The sequence below is a fragment of the Anomalospiza imberbis genome, chromosome 1, assembly GCF_031753505.1.
Source record: "Anomalospiza imberbis isolate Cuckoo-Finch-1a 21T00152 chromosome 1, ASM3175350v1, whole genome shotgun sequence".
Classification (NCBI taxonomy): Eukaryota; Metazoa; Chordata; class Aves; order Passeriformes; family Viduidae; genus Anomalospiza; species Anomalospiza imberbis.
Genome location: NC_089681.1, coordinates 136219383 through 136234674, shown reverse-complemented (window position 1 = coordinate 136234674; position 15292 = coordinate 136219383). Strand labels below are relative to the sequence as shown.

The window sequence follows — 15292 nt, the reverse complement described above, 5'->3', positions numbered from 1 at the left end:
GGACAGGCAGAGGAAAGGCTCTTCCAAGGGCACTTGCTCAGTACCCTGCCAGTGCATGGATTTCCCCTTCTCCAGAGCCTGCCTCAGCTTGCAGGGCCCACAGAAACATCTGCACCTCCCCTCAAGCTCTGGGGACCAGAACCTGCACCTGACCTAGCAGAGAAGATCACCCCTGCCATGCTAGAGGGGTTTGGAGAGGGGAGTGGGAGATTAGAGAGCAAACAATTGTCTGAGACTGCAAATGACTGAGATCACCTTCCCATGGGAGCTTGATTTTGGTCAAACCTGTCACTTTCTAAGACTCATTTTGCTGTGACATAATTTTGACAATGCTTCCCATATCATAAACAGTTCATCTGGGCATGGCAATGGTCAGAGCCGCATGTTTTGCATGAAGTTCCTAATCAGCATGTTAGCTCAGTCTAACAAGAGGCATTTGTCCCACACTGCTCCCCTATGCCTGCTTCTCCTCCAGTCGTTCCTGAATGCTCTGGCCAAGTCATGTCCTGAGGGGCAGCCTTACCAGAGCTTTGCCCAAAAGTCTGAGGAAGTGCAGGATGCACAGCCTGCACAGGAGCGCTCGCATGGTTATTTACATTTTTAGACCTTCTGTCTTCTCAGCAGGGGACTGGCAGCAAGTTGTTCGTGTCTTTTCCTGCCACTCCGAGGACAGTAATTTTTCTCCCTGGACATTGGGGTGTCTCCAATGCATTGCCCTTCCCCAGCCTCTTCCCTGCTTCCCATCAGCAAATGGAGAAATTACAATCGGGCCGGTGAATACCGAGGCTAAGCTGCCTCTCTTCCAAGAACCCTTTCCCCAATGCCTGTGGCTGTGTGACGTCACCGAGAGCGGCCGTGACGTCACGCACCCGTGACGGCGGGGCGCGGGGATGGGGGTGAGCCCCAGCAAGGACCCCACGGCGGCTGTGCCCCGGGGGGCGGAGGTCCTCGGACCGCAGCATGTTGTCCCCTCCGTCCCCACCGCTCCAGCGCCAAGCCGGCGGAGAAGCGCGTACCCTCCGCGGTGGCCTCTGCAGCCCAGGAAAACGGGAGGGAACGAGGCCCGGCTGATGGTAGAGGGCGGGGGGATGCAAGTAGTAGCGGTATGCAGACTCAGGTACTTTGGGGCCACGCTTGCGGGGACAAGGACGGGGACAGAGAGGTGCCATGGAGAGCGTGGAGTCGCGGCTGGTGCCGCATGAGGGATCCGCGCCGCGCACGTCCCGCCGGGCCCGCAGGCGCAGACGGCTGCTCCCGTTCACCCGCGGCGGTCAAATCACGTCTGAATTACATCCTTGTAAATATTGACTGTGGCCATCTTCTTCGTTTCTGCGCACAGAAAACCAAAACGTTCAGCCCGGCGGGGCCGGGATGCTGCTCCGCAGGGCTGCGGGGGTGCAGGGGCTGTGGAGCGGCGGGGCCGGGGGAACAGGGGGCACATCCGTGGGAGCGGGCCGGGGGCGCCCGTAGACATCGCCGGCAACTGAGCATCGTGTCTCTGCGGGAGCGCGCCAGCCGCGCCGAGGATGCTAAAGGCAGCGGGCTGTCTCCCGGCTTGGACTGCGGGCTAATTTATAACCCTTGGGCTTGCAGGGGGGACACATGACTCACAGGAGAAGACGGGATAGCGTGGTGGGAGATGGTTCCTGGCATGGCATCATTAAACACCGGTGTTAATGAGTGGCACGGGGCGGTGGCTACGCCTCGTGCCCCCGACTGTGGTCTCTCCTGCGGTCAGCGTGAGACCGCTGGTGTGAGACAGCTGGTGTGACACCAGCCGGTGTCCTCAGCCGCCTTCCCCGGAAGGTTCCCCCATACAGCCGGTGAACTGCCCAGCCGTGCACTGCCGTACCCTCAGATGCCCCTGGCCGGACTCCTACCGCCCCTCCACGTAGCGCCCCTCGACGCCGCTCTGCCCGGGCGGAGCCCGTGCCCTGGCTGGGGCTGCCGGGATCCCCTGGCCAGCGGTGACTCCCCCCGGGGATGGGGAGCGGCAGTCCCGATAGTTTGAGTGGCTGCGCGGCGGCTGTGCCTCCGTGCGCCGGCTCTGCGCATTTGGTGGTCGTTAAAAACAATTTGTTTCCCTCCCCGTTAGAGGAGGGGGAAGGGGAAAATCATTCCGGGGGAGGGGAAGGGAGGAAAACGGAAGGGAAAAGGGGGGGGAAAAAGGAGTGAGAGAGAGAGCAAGCGAGACAGAAACACCAAAGCCGACAGAAAACCCGCGCGAGGAACTATTGCGACACAGAGCGAAGAGCGCGGCGAAGGCTGGCGGCGAGGTGCGACTGGGAGCGGGCCGGGCCGTGGGAGCGGGCCGGGCCGAGGAAGCGGACCGGGGTTGGGTGGGGGGGCCGTGAGAGCGGGCCGGGCCGTGGGAGGGGCGGGCTGCCTCCCCCCCCGTGGGTGGGCAGGCGGCGCCCGGTGCCTCCGCGCTGCCCCCCCGCCGGTCGCGCCGGGCGGGTCTCGGCGGTTCGGCGCGGCTGCCCGGTGACCGCTGCCGCCTCCCCGCAGCGCACAGCGAGCCTCCGCACCTCGGAGCCGGCGGCCAGCACGACGGCGGCCCCCAGCCCCCCACCATGAACACCATCGTCTTCAGCAAGCTCAGCGGCCAGGTGCTTTTCGAGGAGGACGCCAAGGAGCGAGAGCGGAGCGGACGGTCCTACGTGGGGGTGGTGGAGGGCCCACACCACGCCGAGGTGCTGCTCCCCGACAGCCCGTCCATCAAGGAGAGCCTCAGCCTGCGCAACCGGCGGACGGGGTATGCCGTGCGCTCGTCTCCGCGCCGCGCACCGGCTTCGGGGGCGGCCCTGCCTGCGCTGCCGGCGCTCCCGGCCGCCGCGTCGCCGATTTGGGGTTGCGAGATGGGTTTCTAACTGGGTCTGTGCCCGCGGCCCCGGGTTCGTATTTTCTGGGATTCTCATTCCATAGCTACGGTGGGAAATTCCGGCAATAGGTGATGCAGGGGCGTCCGATTGGGCTGGAATGTACCAGAGCGCTCCTGTCCTGCTGTGCTTGACCTCCCCATCCGCCTACGAACAGAAACAAACCGGGAACACCGGGGCTCTACCGGCTTGTTCGGGCGCTTCATCTAATTAAAGTCTCCAAAACGGAGGCGCCAGGCGGGACGTGTGAGACCTGGGGTACGGGGCGGCGGCGCGGCCGATCCCCGCCGGCAGTGCCGTGGCAGCGGGGCTGAGGCGGGCGGGCACCGCGCGGCCCCGGCACTTGTTCCGCCGTCCCCGCGGGTTCGCAGCGCGCCCAGCGAACGCGGCGGCAGGAGCCGGGTTGTCAGTGAGTTCCCAGGGATGGGATTTAGAACGGACTAGCGCGATGCCAGTCGGGGGCTGGATAACGTGATATTAGGATCGGGTTTGCTAAAACGGCAGCTGAGGCTAAGCCGCCCGAAGCCGGTTTTTTTTTGTGGGTGAGTGTGTTTGATTTCTTACTTTCTGGGGGGTCAGGGGTTTTTTTTGATGCTGGAACAGGTGAACTAGAAGGTGATGAGAGGACGAGCGAGCTCTGGCGTGTTGACAGCCATAGCTCGGAGGGTTGAACTGGCGTGCGCTGACCAGACATTTCGGGTCAGCGTTACAAAGTAAAGATCGAGAAGCACAGTCAGGCGGCTGCGAAACCGAGGAGTCCGGGGGAGCTGCTTGTACTGACCAATTTCCACCTTAGGGATTGCATCGGCTCGCGCTTTTACCGGCGGTTCTGGCCGAGAGGACGCAGGTGTGTGTCACCGGGATGTTGTTGCAGCCGATCGCGGCGGAGCGGGGCTGCCGCGGGAGCCCCGGGGAGGCAGCGGCGCGGCCCGGCCCAGCCCGGCCCCGTGGCGCCCCCTGCCGCCGCCGCCGGCACCCAGCCCGCCTCTGGGCTTTCCTTAGGATTCCTCCGATTTTGTTCACTCACTTTTTATTGTAGGTCTTTATTTACAAAGGAGCACCTTCTTTTTCTTTTCTTTTTTTTTTTTTTTTTTTTTTTTTAATCGGAACCCGGGTTTTGTTCCCCCGGCACACGCTGTTACTCGGCAGGCGCGGGGCTTTGCGGGCTGCCTCCCGTCGCTGCCGGCGGCATTGGGAGCGGCATGCCGGCTCCTCCAGGAGCACCGCTCGCCACCGGCTCCGAGGGGGGAAATGATCCAGGAGCTGCTCGGTGCCGCGGGTATCTCTTGAGTATCAGCGGGAAATAAACCCGGGCGGGGGAATCAGGCTGGGCTGGCCCCAGGGAAACGCGCACCGCAGCTGCGGGATGCGCGGCCGGCCGTGCGAGGTTGCGGCCTGGCCGCGCTGGAAAGCCCCTCGGTGGACAGACCGGCCACACTCCGGTCAGGTGCCGAGCACCGAAAACATCGGGACACTCTCACTGGCAGAGCCCTGGCCCCGCGGAAATCCCCGCGGAGCCGCCGCCCGGGCCCGCAGCATTACCGTGGCCGTTCACCAGCTCTGAGTCCGCTCGCCCAGACCCTCCACGGGGAGTTCGGGGAGCTGGTGGCAGCACCTTCTCTTGAGCAGTCGTTCGGGCCGAGGTTTGCGGCTGTGGAAAGTGCCCGAACACCCCGCGAGGACCGGGCTCGGCTTCTCCGGGCAGGGCGCAGCCCGGGGCTGGGCATCTCCCGAGCTGGGTCCCCCCTCGGACGGGGCGCATCTGCCGCAGGCGCGCTGGGGGGCCCGGGGCCAGGCGGGGGAGCGGGCAGGGCCCGGGGCCGGGCGCGGGGAGCGGGCAGGTGTCCGGCCGCTCCGGTCCTCAGCGCCCCTTCTCCGCGGCAGGGCGCGGCAGAGCGGCGGGAAGGTGCGGCACAAGCGGCAGGCGCTGCAGGACATGGCGCGGCCGCTCAAGCAGTGGCTCTACAAGCACCGCGACAACCCATACCCCACCAAGACGGAGAAGATTCTGCTGGCCCTCGGCTCCCAGATGACCCTGGTGCAGGTAAGGAAGGGAACCAACCCCTTACCCCCACCTCTAACAGCCGCTCCGAGGCGTTTCATGGACGGGAGGGATGGGGACAGCATCTGCCAAAGCTCCTCTGTGAGCTGAGCAAAGGACGGTGCTGGGTATCGGGAAGCATCGGTGCATTCAACAAGACCACGGGTCCTGTACACATCCTTCCTCCACTCCCCCCTGGGCTCTCCCACCCCAGCATGACTGTCTCAAGCAAGAATTACCACATCTTAGCTATCGTGGCTGGAGAAGTGCTAAAGACAATCAGCAAAAAGTGTGTGCATGCTCTCCTAGGAATGGAAGCCCTCATGCTTTCATCTCATTCATAAATACAATGAAAATATTTTTGCTTAGTCTTTAAAAATTCTCAAGTAAAAAATATCAGTCATGGAAGAATTCAGCACAGAATAGAAACTGTTGAGAAAATTTCAGAGAGCTACTTTTCCCTTTTGAAAAGGGGGTAGGATGGAAACTGTTCTATTGTTCTGATAATAATTGTCATCACCTGTTGCACAGACATCAGTGTTACCATACACACTGGGTGCAGTGGCTCAGCACACACAGTCTTGCAGGAATTATCATTGTAATATAGTTACACGTGGGGAGTAATTGTTTTGTTCTCAGGTAATTCTCCCCTGAAGTGACTGGCAGTTTTCTTGCTGTAAGAGGCATAAATTTTGCTGCAAATGTTTATAAATCGCACTTCTTTGTTCTCTTTGCCATCTGGTGCTCTACTGAAATATGTGGTTAAATGCTATCATTTGCCGAGTGATGCTATCTCAGGTCTGGATGCTGCAAAGATTTATGCATTGTGAATAATCTAATTTCCTTACTGCAAGCTACTGCTAGGTGCGTAAAATGAAACCCATGTGTTTGCAGGATTGGGTCCTCATCACTCTGCCTAACACATTATGTGTCACTTTGCAAAGGACACAAAGAGATCAAAGTAACCTAAAGTATTAGAAAAAAACAGGTGGTAATTCAGCTTTATTATTTTGAGGGCCCCTTCAAAAAAAAACTGTGCTATGAACTTCAATTCTAATAATGGCAAAATGGGAATTTTTTGCACTTCAGTACCTCACTATGAAACTATTGCACTAGGAAAAACACTATAGCTTTGACAAAAATAATATTAATGTCTCAGAAAATGCCAGTTATAACTGGAAGATATAGTTAAAACAACTTTTCTTGCTTTTAAAAAATATACATGAAAAGTTTAAACTATGATTACATAAACTATCCCTTCAGTGGCACAATTCAATAGAAGTATTTTATTGGAGTATGGCTCTTAGAATACCCCTACATTTTTACATGAGATTTAAAACGTATATCCAGAACATGTGCTGGGACATCTTGAGGAGTTCTGCTGTTCTTTTAAAATGCCTTTGAATGAACAGAGAAGGGAGAAGAACTGGTGGGTTTTTGCAGGATTTCTCTTGTGGCAGCTTTGATAAATCCTGATGGGGATAAGAAGTGTTAGCCTTTATAAAAGCATCAAGTGAGCCATGGCCACTTCTCCACAGAGTTTTATGATCTACATAAAGTGTAAAGTAAAATTAAAAAGAATCAGGGAGGGCTGCATTTAGCTCTCTTAGACCCCTGTGACTCTAGTGGATTTACGCTGAAGCTGAATTTGACCACTTTTGTTTCTATGAACAGTAATATTTGAAAGAACTGTGCAAACAGGCATATCTATCTTCATTTACAGAAGCACAACATCAAAGAGAAATCCCAGCTGTTTTTTTCATCTTCTTTGTGCTATGCTCTTTTAATCCAGGAATTTGATAGCATTTGTATGAGATGTAAATACATATGTCTGGCACCAGGAGTAATTCCTGAGCCACAAAGAGCTCAACAGCACACACCCTACACCTACTTTTTGGATGCTCAGAAAGAACAAGATTGTAATTCAGTTCAAAATTTTTGTTCTCTAAGAGTGAGAGAGAGCATGCCAGGGTGTGGTCTCAGTCACTCTGGGTACATCTGAAATAGCTTTCCTGAAGGCTGTGCTCTTTCAGACAAGTGGTATAACCAAGAGCAGGTTTGGGACTGGGCTGTGGTGTCTGTTGGAAAGCTTTGCTTCTGTCCCAGGAGGGGCACTTTGCAAAAGCATTAACCAGGGTTGCCTATAAATTGTTTCTCTGATCTAGTAATATTGTTGGACATCATTGGAGATCCAGGAATCAGCGTATGATGTTTCCTCTGGGTTAAACGCCTTCACATTTGCTGACCTGTCTCACATTCCTATGCTTTTTACATTTCTCAGTGTTTTCCATGGTGTTTGCTCCCACAGCTTTCCCCTCCTGTGGAGGCTGTTGTCTGCTGACAGCTGCTGCCTCTTCCCAGCATCCCTCATGTGCTGACACCTTGCTGTCACAAGCCATAGGAAAGGCAAAAGATACTGTTGAATATACCTTTGAGTTTCTGAGTTTCTGACAAAATCCCATTTAGGGAATGAATGCTTGGGGTATCTTTTTGTTTTTCACCTGACTGGCGACCTTGGAAAAGGTCTTCAGCAGCTGCCTGAAAGATGATGGTGGTCACAGTAATATTGATCATACAGATGTAAGTCTCCTCCCTGTGCTTTTTCTTCATTTAATATACCTTATTCCAATATGTACCATCTATCCAAAGGACCTTTTTTTCAGGACCATGGCATAGATAAAACCAATTCTTCCATGAGACAAAGAGGTGAACATCCAGCCCTGTTTTTTTACTTTTGTTATTAGGACAAACTAATGGCATGCTAATGATTAATAACTTTTGTATCTGCATGTCAAATCTTCCACAAATTTATTTTCATTAATTTTTCTATCACTCAGTTGGCTGATTTTAAATTAATTTGTTCTACTATACTAATACTTTGGCCAACCCCACTGTTCTTGGGTGCAGTGGGACAGCGAGGGGACTATTCCAGATGCGTGTCCGACTGAAGTGCTGAAGAAAAATCAGACTCTTTCAAGGAGGTAGGATTTTGCAGGAATCATAAATCATCTTGTTTCTTAACTAGTAGCAGCAAAACCTGGGGCAAATTCTGGGCTGACTTACTCCTGTGCAGGCCAACAAGGTCTTTGGGAGTCTTCAAGGCAAATGTTATTGCAGATTTCAGTCCAACAGTCCAAAGTTTTCTGCTTCCACAACTGCCAAAGCAGGAAACCAAAAAAGCAATATAGTTTGAAAAGGCATTTTATATTTTACTCCAATTAGATTCCAATTCAGAATCCAATAACTTGTCCTATTAATATGCTACATTTTCATTTGTATTATTACCACAGTGTTTGATTTGTTTTATTTTAAATTTTGGTTTAGATGTTCTTGTGAAATAAAAAAGAAAAATGGCAGTATATTCCTTCCAGAAAGAAATATGAATGTGTGTATTGTTGGAAAGAAGGTTTTTCAATACAAAGATTTGTATATCAGTCATGTGCTGCTATGGATTTAATAATATTCAGATTTATAAAGGCATATCTGGATTACTGGAGGAGGAGAATCACTTGATGTCTGTTCCCTTTCTGAAAGTTTGGCCGCTGTTAAGCTCTGAAGCAGAACAAATTACAATAAAATTGAAGATGTGTCTTCAGAAGTAAAGCCAGAGGGTCAATATTTCATGATGCTGATATAAGTACCTGATGCTCTTAGAGAACGACTGAACTGCTGTAAAAAAAATGAATGCTGGAAAGCACATCTATTATCGTTCCCCTTGGGTTTTGTCTTTCTACTTCTCAAAGAACTACAGGATTGTTACTTTACAAGAAGTTTCATCCTGTGTTTTTTCAAGATACTTACTTCTTGGGAGGTTTATGTGACAAAGATTTTCCCACTGGCTTATATCTAAATAATTTTTTGTTGTTTTTTTTATTATTTTTGGAGATCACAGTAGCACAGCTTGGGACCATGGGAAAGGTTGGATGTTTTTGGCTGCTTTGGTTGTTTCTTTTTGTAATGGTTTAGGTAAGTGTAGTGTAAACTGGCACTCTTGATTGGGACCTACAGCAGTGGACAGTCAGGTTTTTAAAGACCACATGGATAGACAATGTAACATCTGGGGCTGGCTGAAATGAGTGGTAAAACTATTGTTGTCTTTGAAGGAGACAGGTGGTGGCTGGAGGTCAGGGCGAGCGTGCTGACTGGTACAGCCTGTGGCCATGCAGACTGTTCCAGTTCACATCCCTGGAGCTTGTCCAAGACTGAAGAGTGAGAGAGGTGTTGACTCTCATGATGCCTTAGAAATCAGGATTTTCCACCAACATGCACCAGTGCCCAAAAGCTGGAAAGCAGCTAGAGATTACCACATTATAGATGAAGCCTAAAAATCTCCTAAATGGATTTGACTAACTTCCCTTTCTTCCAAGGCTTTAATAGGCCTTGTTTTAATTGCATTTGGGATAAGAGTTACTAGAGTGAATTTGCTGCTTCATGCTTCAGTTAAACGTTTCTCTTCTGAAAGCTGACTTGAGGTTCTTTCAGAAAGATAGAGTCATTTAGGTTGGAAAAGACCTTTATAGTCATTGAGTCCAATCATTAACCCAGCACTGGCAGGTCCACTGCTAAACTATGTCCATAAGCACCCGGTCTTCATTTCTTTTAAATACCTCCAGGGACAGTGTCTCAACCATGGTAACTTTCACTGGGCAGCCTGTTCCAATGCCTGGCAATCCTTTCTGTAAAGAAATTTTTCCTGCTATCCAATTTAAACCTCCCCTGATTTAATTTGAGGCCTCTTGTCCTATCACTTGTCACTTTGGAGAACAGACTGACCCCCCACCTACAACCTCCTTTCAGGTAGTTGTAAAGAACAATAAAATCTTCCCTGAGCCTCCTTTTCTCCAGGTTAAACCCCCCCAACTCCCTCAGCTGCTCCTCATCAGACTTGTGCTCCAAACCTTTCCCCAACTCTATTGTCATTCCCTGGACTCTATCCAGCACCTCAGTGTCCTTCCTGAATTGAGAGGCCCAGAACTGGACCCAGCACTCAAGTTGTAGCCTCACCAGTGCTAAGCACAAGGGTGCAATCACTGCCCTGGTCCTGCTGGCCTCATGTTATGGTCAGGTTCTTAAAATTGTTAGAAATGCTTCTGCCTGAATTAAGATGCAATCCAGACCATATGCCAAAGGATTCCAGTCTCTGACACCACACTATTGCTGATCCAGGCCAGGATGCCTTTGGCTTTCTTGGTCACCTGGACACTCACTGGCTCATGTTCAGGTGATGTCAACCAGCACCCTCGGATCCTTTTCCAGCAGGCATCTTTCCATTTACTTCCCCCAGCCTGTAGCACTGCAGGGGTTGTTGTGACCCAGGGGCAGGCACTTGGCCTTGTTGAACCTCATACCACTGGCCTTGGCCCATGGATCCAGCCTGTCCAGATCCCTTGTGGAGCCTGCCTGCCCTCCAGCAGGTCAACACTCCCACCCAATTTGGTATCTCTGCAAACCATCTGAGGGTGCCCTTGATCCCCTCATCCAGATTAATGATAAAGCTATGAAACATAACTGGCTCTCAATACCGAGCCCTGGGGAACACCGGTGACTAGGTGGATGTAGCTCCATTCACCAACACTCACTGGGCTCAGCCGTCCCAACAGTTTTTTGCCCAGCAAAGAGCCCACCCATCCAAGCCATGGACAGCCAGTTTCCCAGGAGATGCTGTGGGAAATGTTGTCACAGGTTTTACTGATGTCCAGGTAGACACATCCACAGCCTTTCCCTCTACTGAGTGGGTCAGACTGTCGTAGATGAAGATCAGGTTGGTCAAGCAGAACTTGCCTTTCACAAGTCTTTGCTGGCTGGGCCTGATCCCCTGATTGTCTTGTATGTGTTGTGTGATGGCACTTAAAATCATCTGCTCCATAAAGAGCAGGAGGACAAGGTGCAATATATTTATCTCATTACAAAATAATGATCAAATACTACTATTCCCTTCTCTATAGCAGAAGACTTAAAATATGAATCATCTTTTCATATTGATATGCAGAAAGCAAAGCAATGGCATAGGAAGAATGAGCCCAAAATAAACCAAGAGCACCATGCAGAAATCACTCCTGCTAAATTTAATTGCTTTTATGTATGAATCACACTAATACTACCCTATCTTTTCTGTAAATGGCACTTCACTGATGAAAAATTTCAATATGTAATAAAATGAAGCATAATGAAATTTTTCTTCTGTGAGGTTGGAAAGCTGTCAGTTTGGTAAAATGCTACAGTAACTGCAATCCTGTTGATTGGGACCCTGGATTGATCCATCTCTACTGTTAAATACTTGATTTCAGAATTACACTGTCATGCAGCAGGTGACTGCTGCTTCAGCTGAGCAGTCTGGAGTGACTTTACTAACAGCATTAGAAAGTGCATGGATTCCAGCCCACCCTATCTCATTTACTGTAAAAAATACTGTGTAAATACGATGATTACAAGCAAGTAGCCTCAGAAGAGAATGAAAATTGCTACAGTTTTGGTTTTCTAACCTGTCATAGTAAACGACATGGCTTGTAAAGTTATGTGTTTGCCATGTGAGCACTGATCCATCACTCAACGTATTTTCAGTGGAACCCTGTTTCATGTAAACATCATTTTATGTAAAATCAAAGTGACGGGCATAAGCCACCCCTGCTAAGTTCTAGCTGGGACTCTGAACTGAAGCTTTGCTTTTTCTTTAGGCACGTAGTGTTTATTTTTCTCATAATCACTTACGAAGAGATGATTGATCCAGAATATTTAGATGCTTCTGTGTAATTTGTACAGTAACCTTAGCTACAACAGACAGATGACAAAATTAGGGCCAAAAACCAATGCTAAGGTCTACAGTTTGGCTCTCTATTAGGTGGGGTAGCATGTATTGATAAAACATGTATGAACTTGCTTTGCAGGTTGATGTAAATTAAATGGTGTGGTCGTTCCCAGGTCAGAATATGACGACAGTAGTCTGGCTTTCTCTTTGTGCATGTTCACAACACAAAGATGTGAACAGGGCTGTAGGCTGCTAACATTCTTTACATTCTCCTTTGCAAATGATGCTACTCTGCCTCCTTCTTGCAGAGGTCATGTCAAAATGCACTTTTTCCTGCCATCATTAAATAGTAATTTTAACACCTTACTTATCACTAAGCAAATATCATTAGACTGTAGGTCACTTGCCTCTGCTCTTGCTCATAGTAAAGATAGAGTTGTCAGTATTTTCTATTTACTATCTTTTTGAGTTGCAGTAGAATCAAGGCCAGCATTTTCTCAGGTGTGCTTTCATGAAAAGTCACTGCAAGTACCTGCATCCTATTTGGTGGTTTAATTAGCACTGCTGGTACTGAAGGGTAGTCTGTGCCTTTTTGCTCATTCAGTGCCTAAAACACTGTGAAATACTTGTGTTTGAACCTGACTTTGTAATGAGTCTATATGCTAGAGAGATACTAACATGTATCCATTTTGCTAAGTCAAACTCTAGGAAATGCTCTGCAGTTGGGAAGGAAGACAAAGCAGACTATTGTTTAGTAGTCACCTTGTGAGGAATTGCATCTTTACTATTTTTAAGCTGTCCACAACAAAAAGAATTTTTAAAATCAGCTTGTCTGTAGAGCAAATGTTTGATTTCTGCATTGAGTCAAAGTACATTGTTCTTTGTGTAAGACTTTCCTGATGCCCACAGCCTGTCAAGACTAAGAGTTCTGTTCAAGTGCAAGGGAGAATTTGAGCTTTTACACGTATAAATTTAGAATGTCTTTTTCTGTTCAATAGCCTTATTGTAGCCTATATAAATATCAAAGGAAATTCCTGAATATTAGATATTTAATTTAGGAAGTTGTAATATATTTAAGGTTCATATTAAAAGTTCAGGGTTTTATCTTTAAATTAAAAAAAAAAAGATTAATATAAAACTGGTATTAGGGACACCTTAATTGAAACCTTGTGATAATGTGGTTTTGCTAACACTTGGGAAGGGTGGGAAGCCTGAAATTGCCTTCCTGTATGAGGTTCCTGCTCTGCTCAGTGGTAATGTCGTGGACTTCTGTTCCTATTTCTCTTGTTTGCGGTACCCTTGAAGCATACGTAAAACTCTTGAGGGCTCTATGGATTAATTTATTTGCCTGATTTTCAGGGGAAGCTAATGCACACGTTTGTATGCAGGTATCAAACTGGTTTGCCAATGCAAGACGTCGCCTGAAGAACACTGTCAGGCAGCCAGATCTGAGCTGGGCTTTACGAATAAAACTGTACAACAAATATGTTCAGGGAAATGCTGAGCGACTCAGCGTGAGCAGCGATGACTCATGCTCGGAAGGTTTGTTGATGCTCTTTTATCGATTTTAAACTGATTAAAATATATTTAGAAAGTATTAGATACCCTAAGTTAGCTCTAATTTTTAATCACAGATACCCTCAGCGGCTATGCCTGTATTGTTTTTGTGAATTAGGTGCCTCTTTTGGCTCCCAACTACTAGGCAGCCTTGCAAAGCAGGATTGTGTAAGTTGTTCAAGGTGGCAATCTGGCTGCTTGTTACTATATTCCATTGTTGCTAGAAAGATGATTTTTTGTTCATTGCATTCTACAAGCTTATTCCTTTAGTCTGCATTAAAGGAAAAAATGGATTACATTTGTTGGTATGAAGAAATGAGAAATCACTTGACTGTTACACTCCTTCGTGGTAGGCCTATAGCAATATACATCATTAAAAGGTTGATTAGAGGGGCATCTTAGAAGGTAAACTGAATATTACTGTTATTTGTTTGATGTAGTTTGCTAGCAGCTGTTTTCCATAAAGGATGTACTGGAATTCTCTTTCTTACTCAAATTAACAAAAGCAGGATGTTTTTTTAAAGTACCCTGTATTTTAATAGAATTCTTGTATTAATTCTGTCTGTGAGTGCTTTTTTTAGACAGTTGTGACATGGAGATACAATGACAGGAACAAATCCTACAGAACATTGTCAGAAATCTGTATGTGAATTTTTAGAAGAGTATGTCTCAATTTGTAGTCAATTTCAAATATCTTTGTTCCAATTTCAGTCTGTACTCACATTTCTTGAAAAATGTGGGAATGTACTCACATTTCTACTCACTTCCCTTGAAAAGATTGCTTGCAGAACAATTAAAAGGGTACCATTTAAGCAAATGTACCTAAATATTCTGTGGTATTGAGGCAAACCAAATTTCATGTTATGATAGTAAGAATTCAGCCTATTCACACAGCTTTTTAAATGCTTATCATTGAGTTAGGGCACTTTCCATTTTTTCTATCTGTCTTGTGTTACTCATGAACAAATTAGACTCAAAGACCTTTCTACAGCTAATTAATTTAGAATACCTGGAACATCTGAGAATCATGGGAACTACTGTGAGCAATGTGTGAACAGAAGAAAATGAAAATCAGTGTCTAATGCTGAAGTTACTGTCTAGTTTTAGTTATATTTATCACAATTCAAAACATGGAGAGAAAGCCTCATGTTAAATGTTAAGTACTCAATGTATTACTGTATCTTTGTTCTTTTTTTTTCAGATGGAGAAAATCCTCCAAGAAACCTTATGAATGAAGGGGGATATAACAAACCAGTTCATCACACTGTGATTAAAACTGAAAGTTCAGTAATAAAAACAGGAGTGAGACCAGAAGCAAGTACCAATGAGGATTATGTGTCACCCCCCAAATACAAAAGCAGCTTACTGAATCGTTACCTAAATGACTCCTTGAGACACGTCATGGCTACTAATGCAGCTATGATGGAAAAAACAAGGCAAAGGAATCATTCTGGTTCATTTAGTTCCAATGAATTTGAGGAAGAACTGGTGTCTCCATCATCATCAGAGACAGAAGGCAATTTTGTCTATCGGTCAGGTAAGGGATATTTTTCTGCATGATTTCTATTACAGACATTTTCAGTAGACAGTGGCTCCTGGAATAAGTGTCGCCTGATTGTGGTTTTTTTTGAGACTTCTGTCCATCCTCTCATATCACAGTGGATAATTCCTGTCCATCTTCTTGCATGAGAGTGGATTACTCCTGTCCATCCTCTCATATCAGGGTGGATAAATCCTGTCCACCCTTTCATTCTCTGGAGAAGTTCTACCTGCAGTATTACTGTTAAGTGCTGTTAATGACCACTAATGAAGCTGGTTTGCTTTTCAAATGGAGCAATGGGGATAATTTTTGAAATTACACTTACAGGCCACTTTTTCTCAGCACTAAGACGAGCCAGAGGAAGGAGAAACTCTTCCATATTCTATTACAATAAGGGAGGACTAGAGGAGGACTGAAGTTCTCCTTGGCACAGCTGGGAGGAGGAAGAGGGCTTTGAAATTTCAAGGTGGCTGTTTGTGACACTTACATGAGTCATATGCCCTTCAGTGGAGTGCATGTTAACACCTTCC

At 47.8% G+C, this 15292-nt stretch overlaps 1 protein-coding gene across 5 annotated transcripts in view; it reads left to right on the top strand.

Moving 5' to 3' along the window:
* The first annotated feature begins 2129 nt into the window (after positions 1–2129).
* Positions 2130–15292, top strand: part of MKX (mohawk homeobox) — a 49126-nt gene continuing 35963 nt past the window's right edge. For 2 of the 5 annotated variants that reach the window (XM_068172264.1, XM_068172272.1), the window contains exons 1-5: positions 2130–2276; positions 2509–2755; positions 4764–4923; positions 13054–13207; positions 14424–14759. In XM_068172264.1, the coding sequence (XP_068028365.1) occupies positions 2574–2755; positions 4764–4923; positions 13054–13207; positions 14424–14759 (832 nt within the window). In that variant the 5' untranslated portion in view covers positions 2130–2276; positions 2509–2573. Of the gene's footprint in view, positions 2277–2419; positions 2756–4763; positions 4924–13053; positions 13208–14423; positions 14760–15292 lie in introns of those variants that run through there. The other 3 variants (XM_068172282.1, XM_068172290.1, XM_068172257.1) reach the window with 3 other exon arrangements.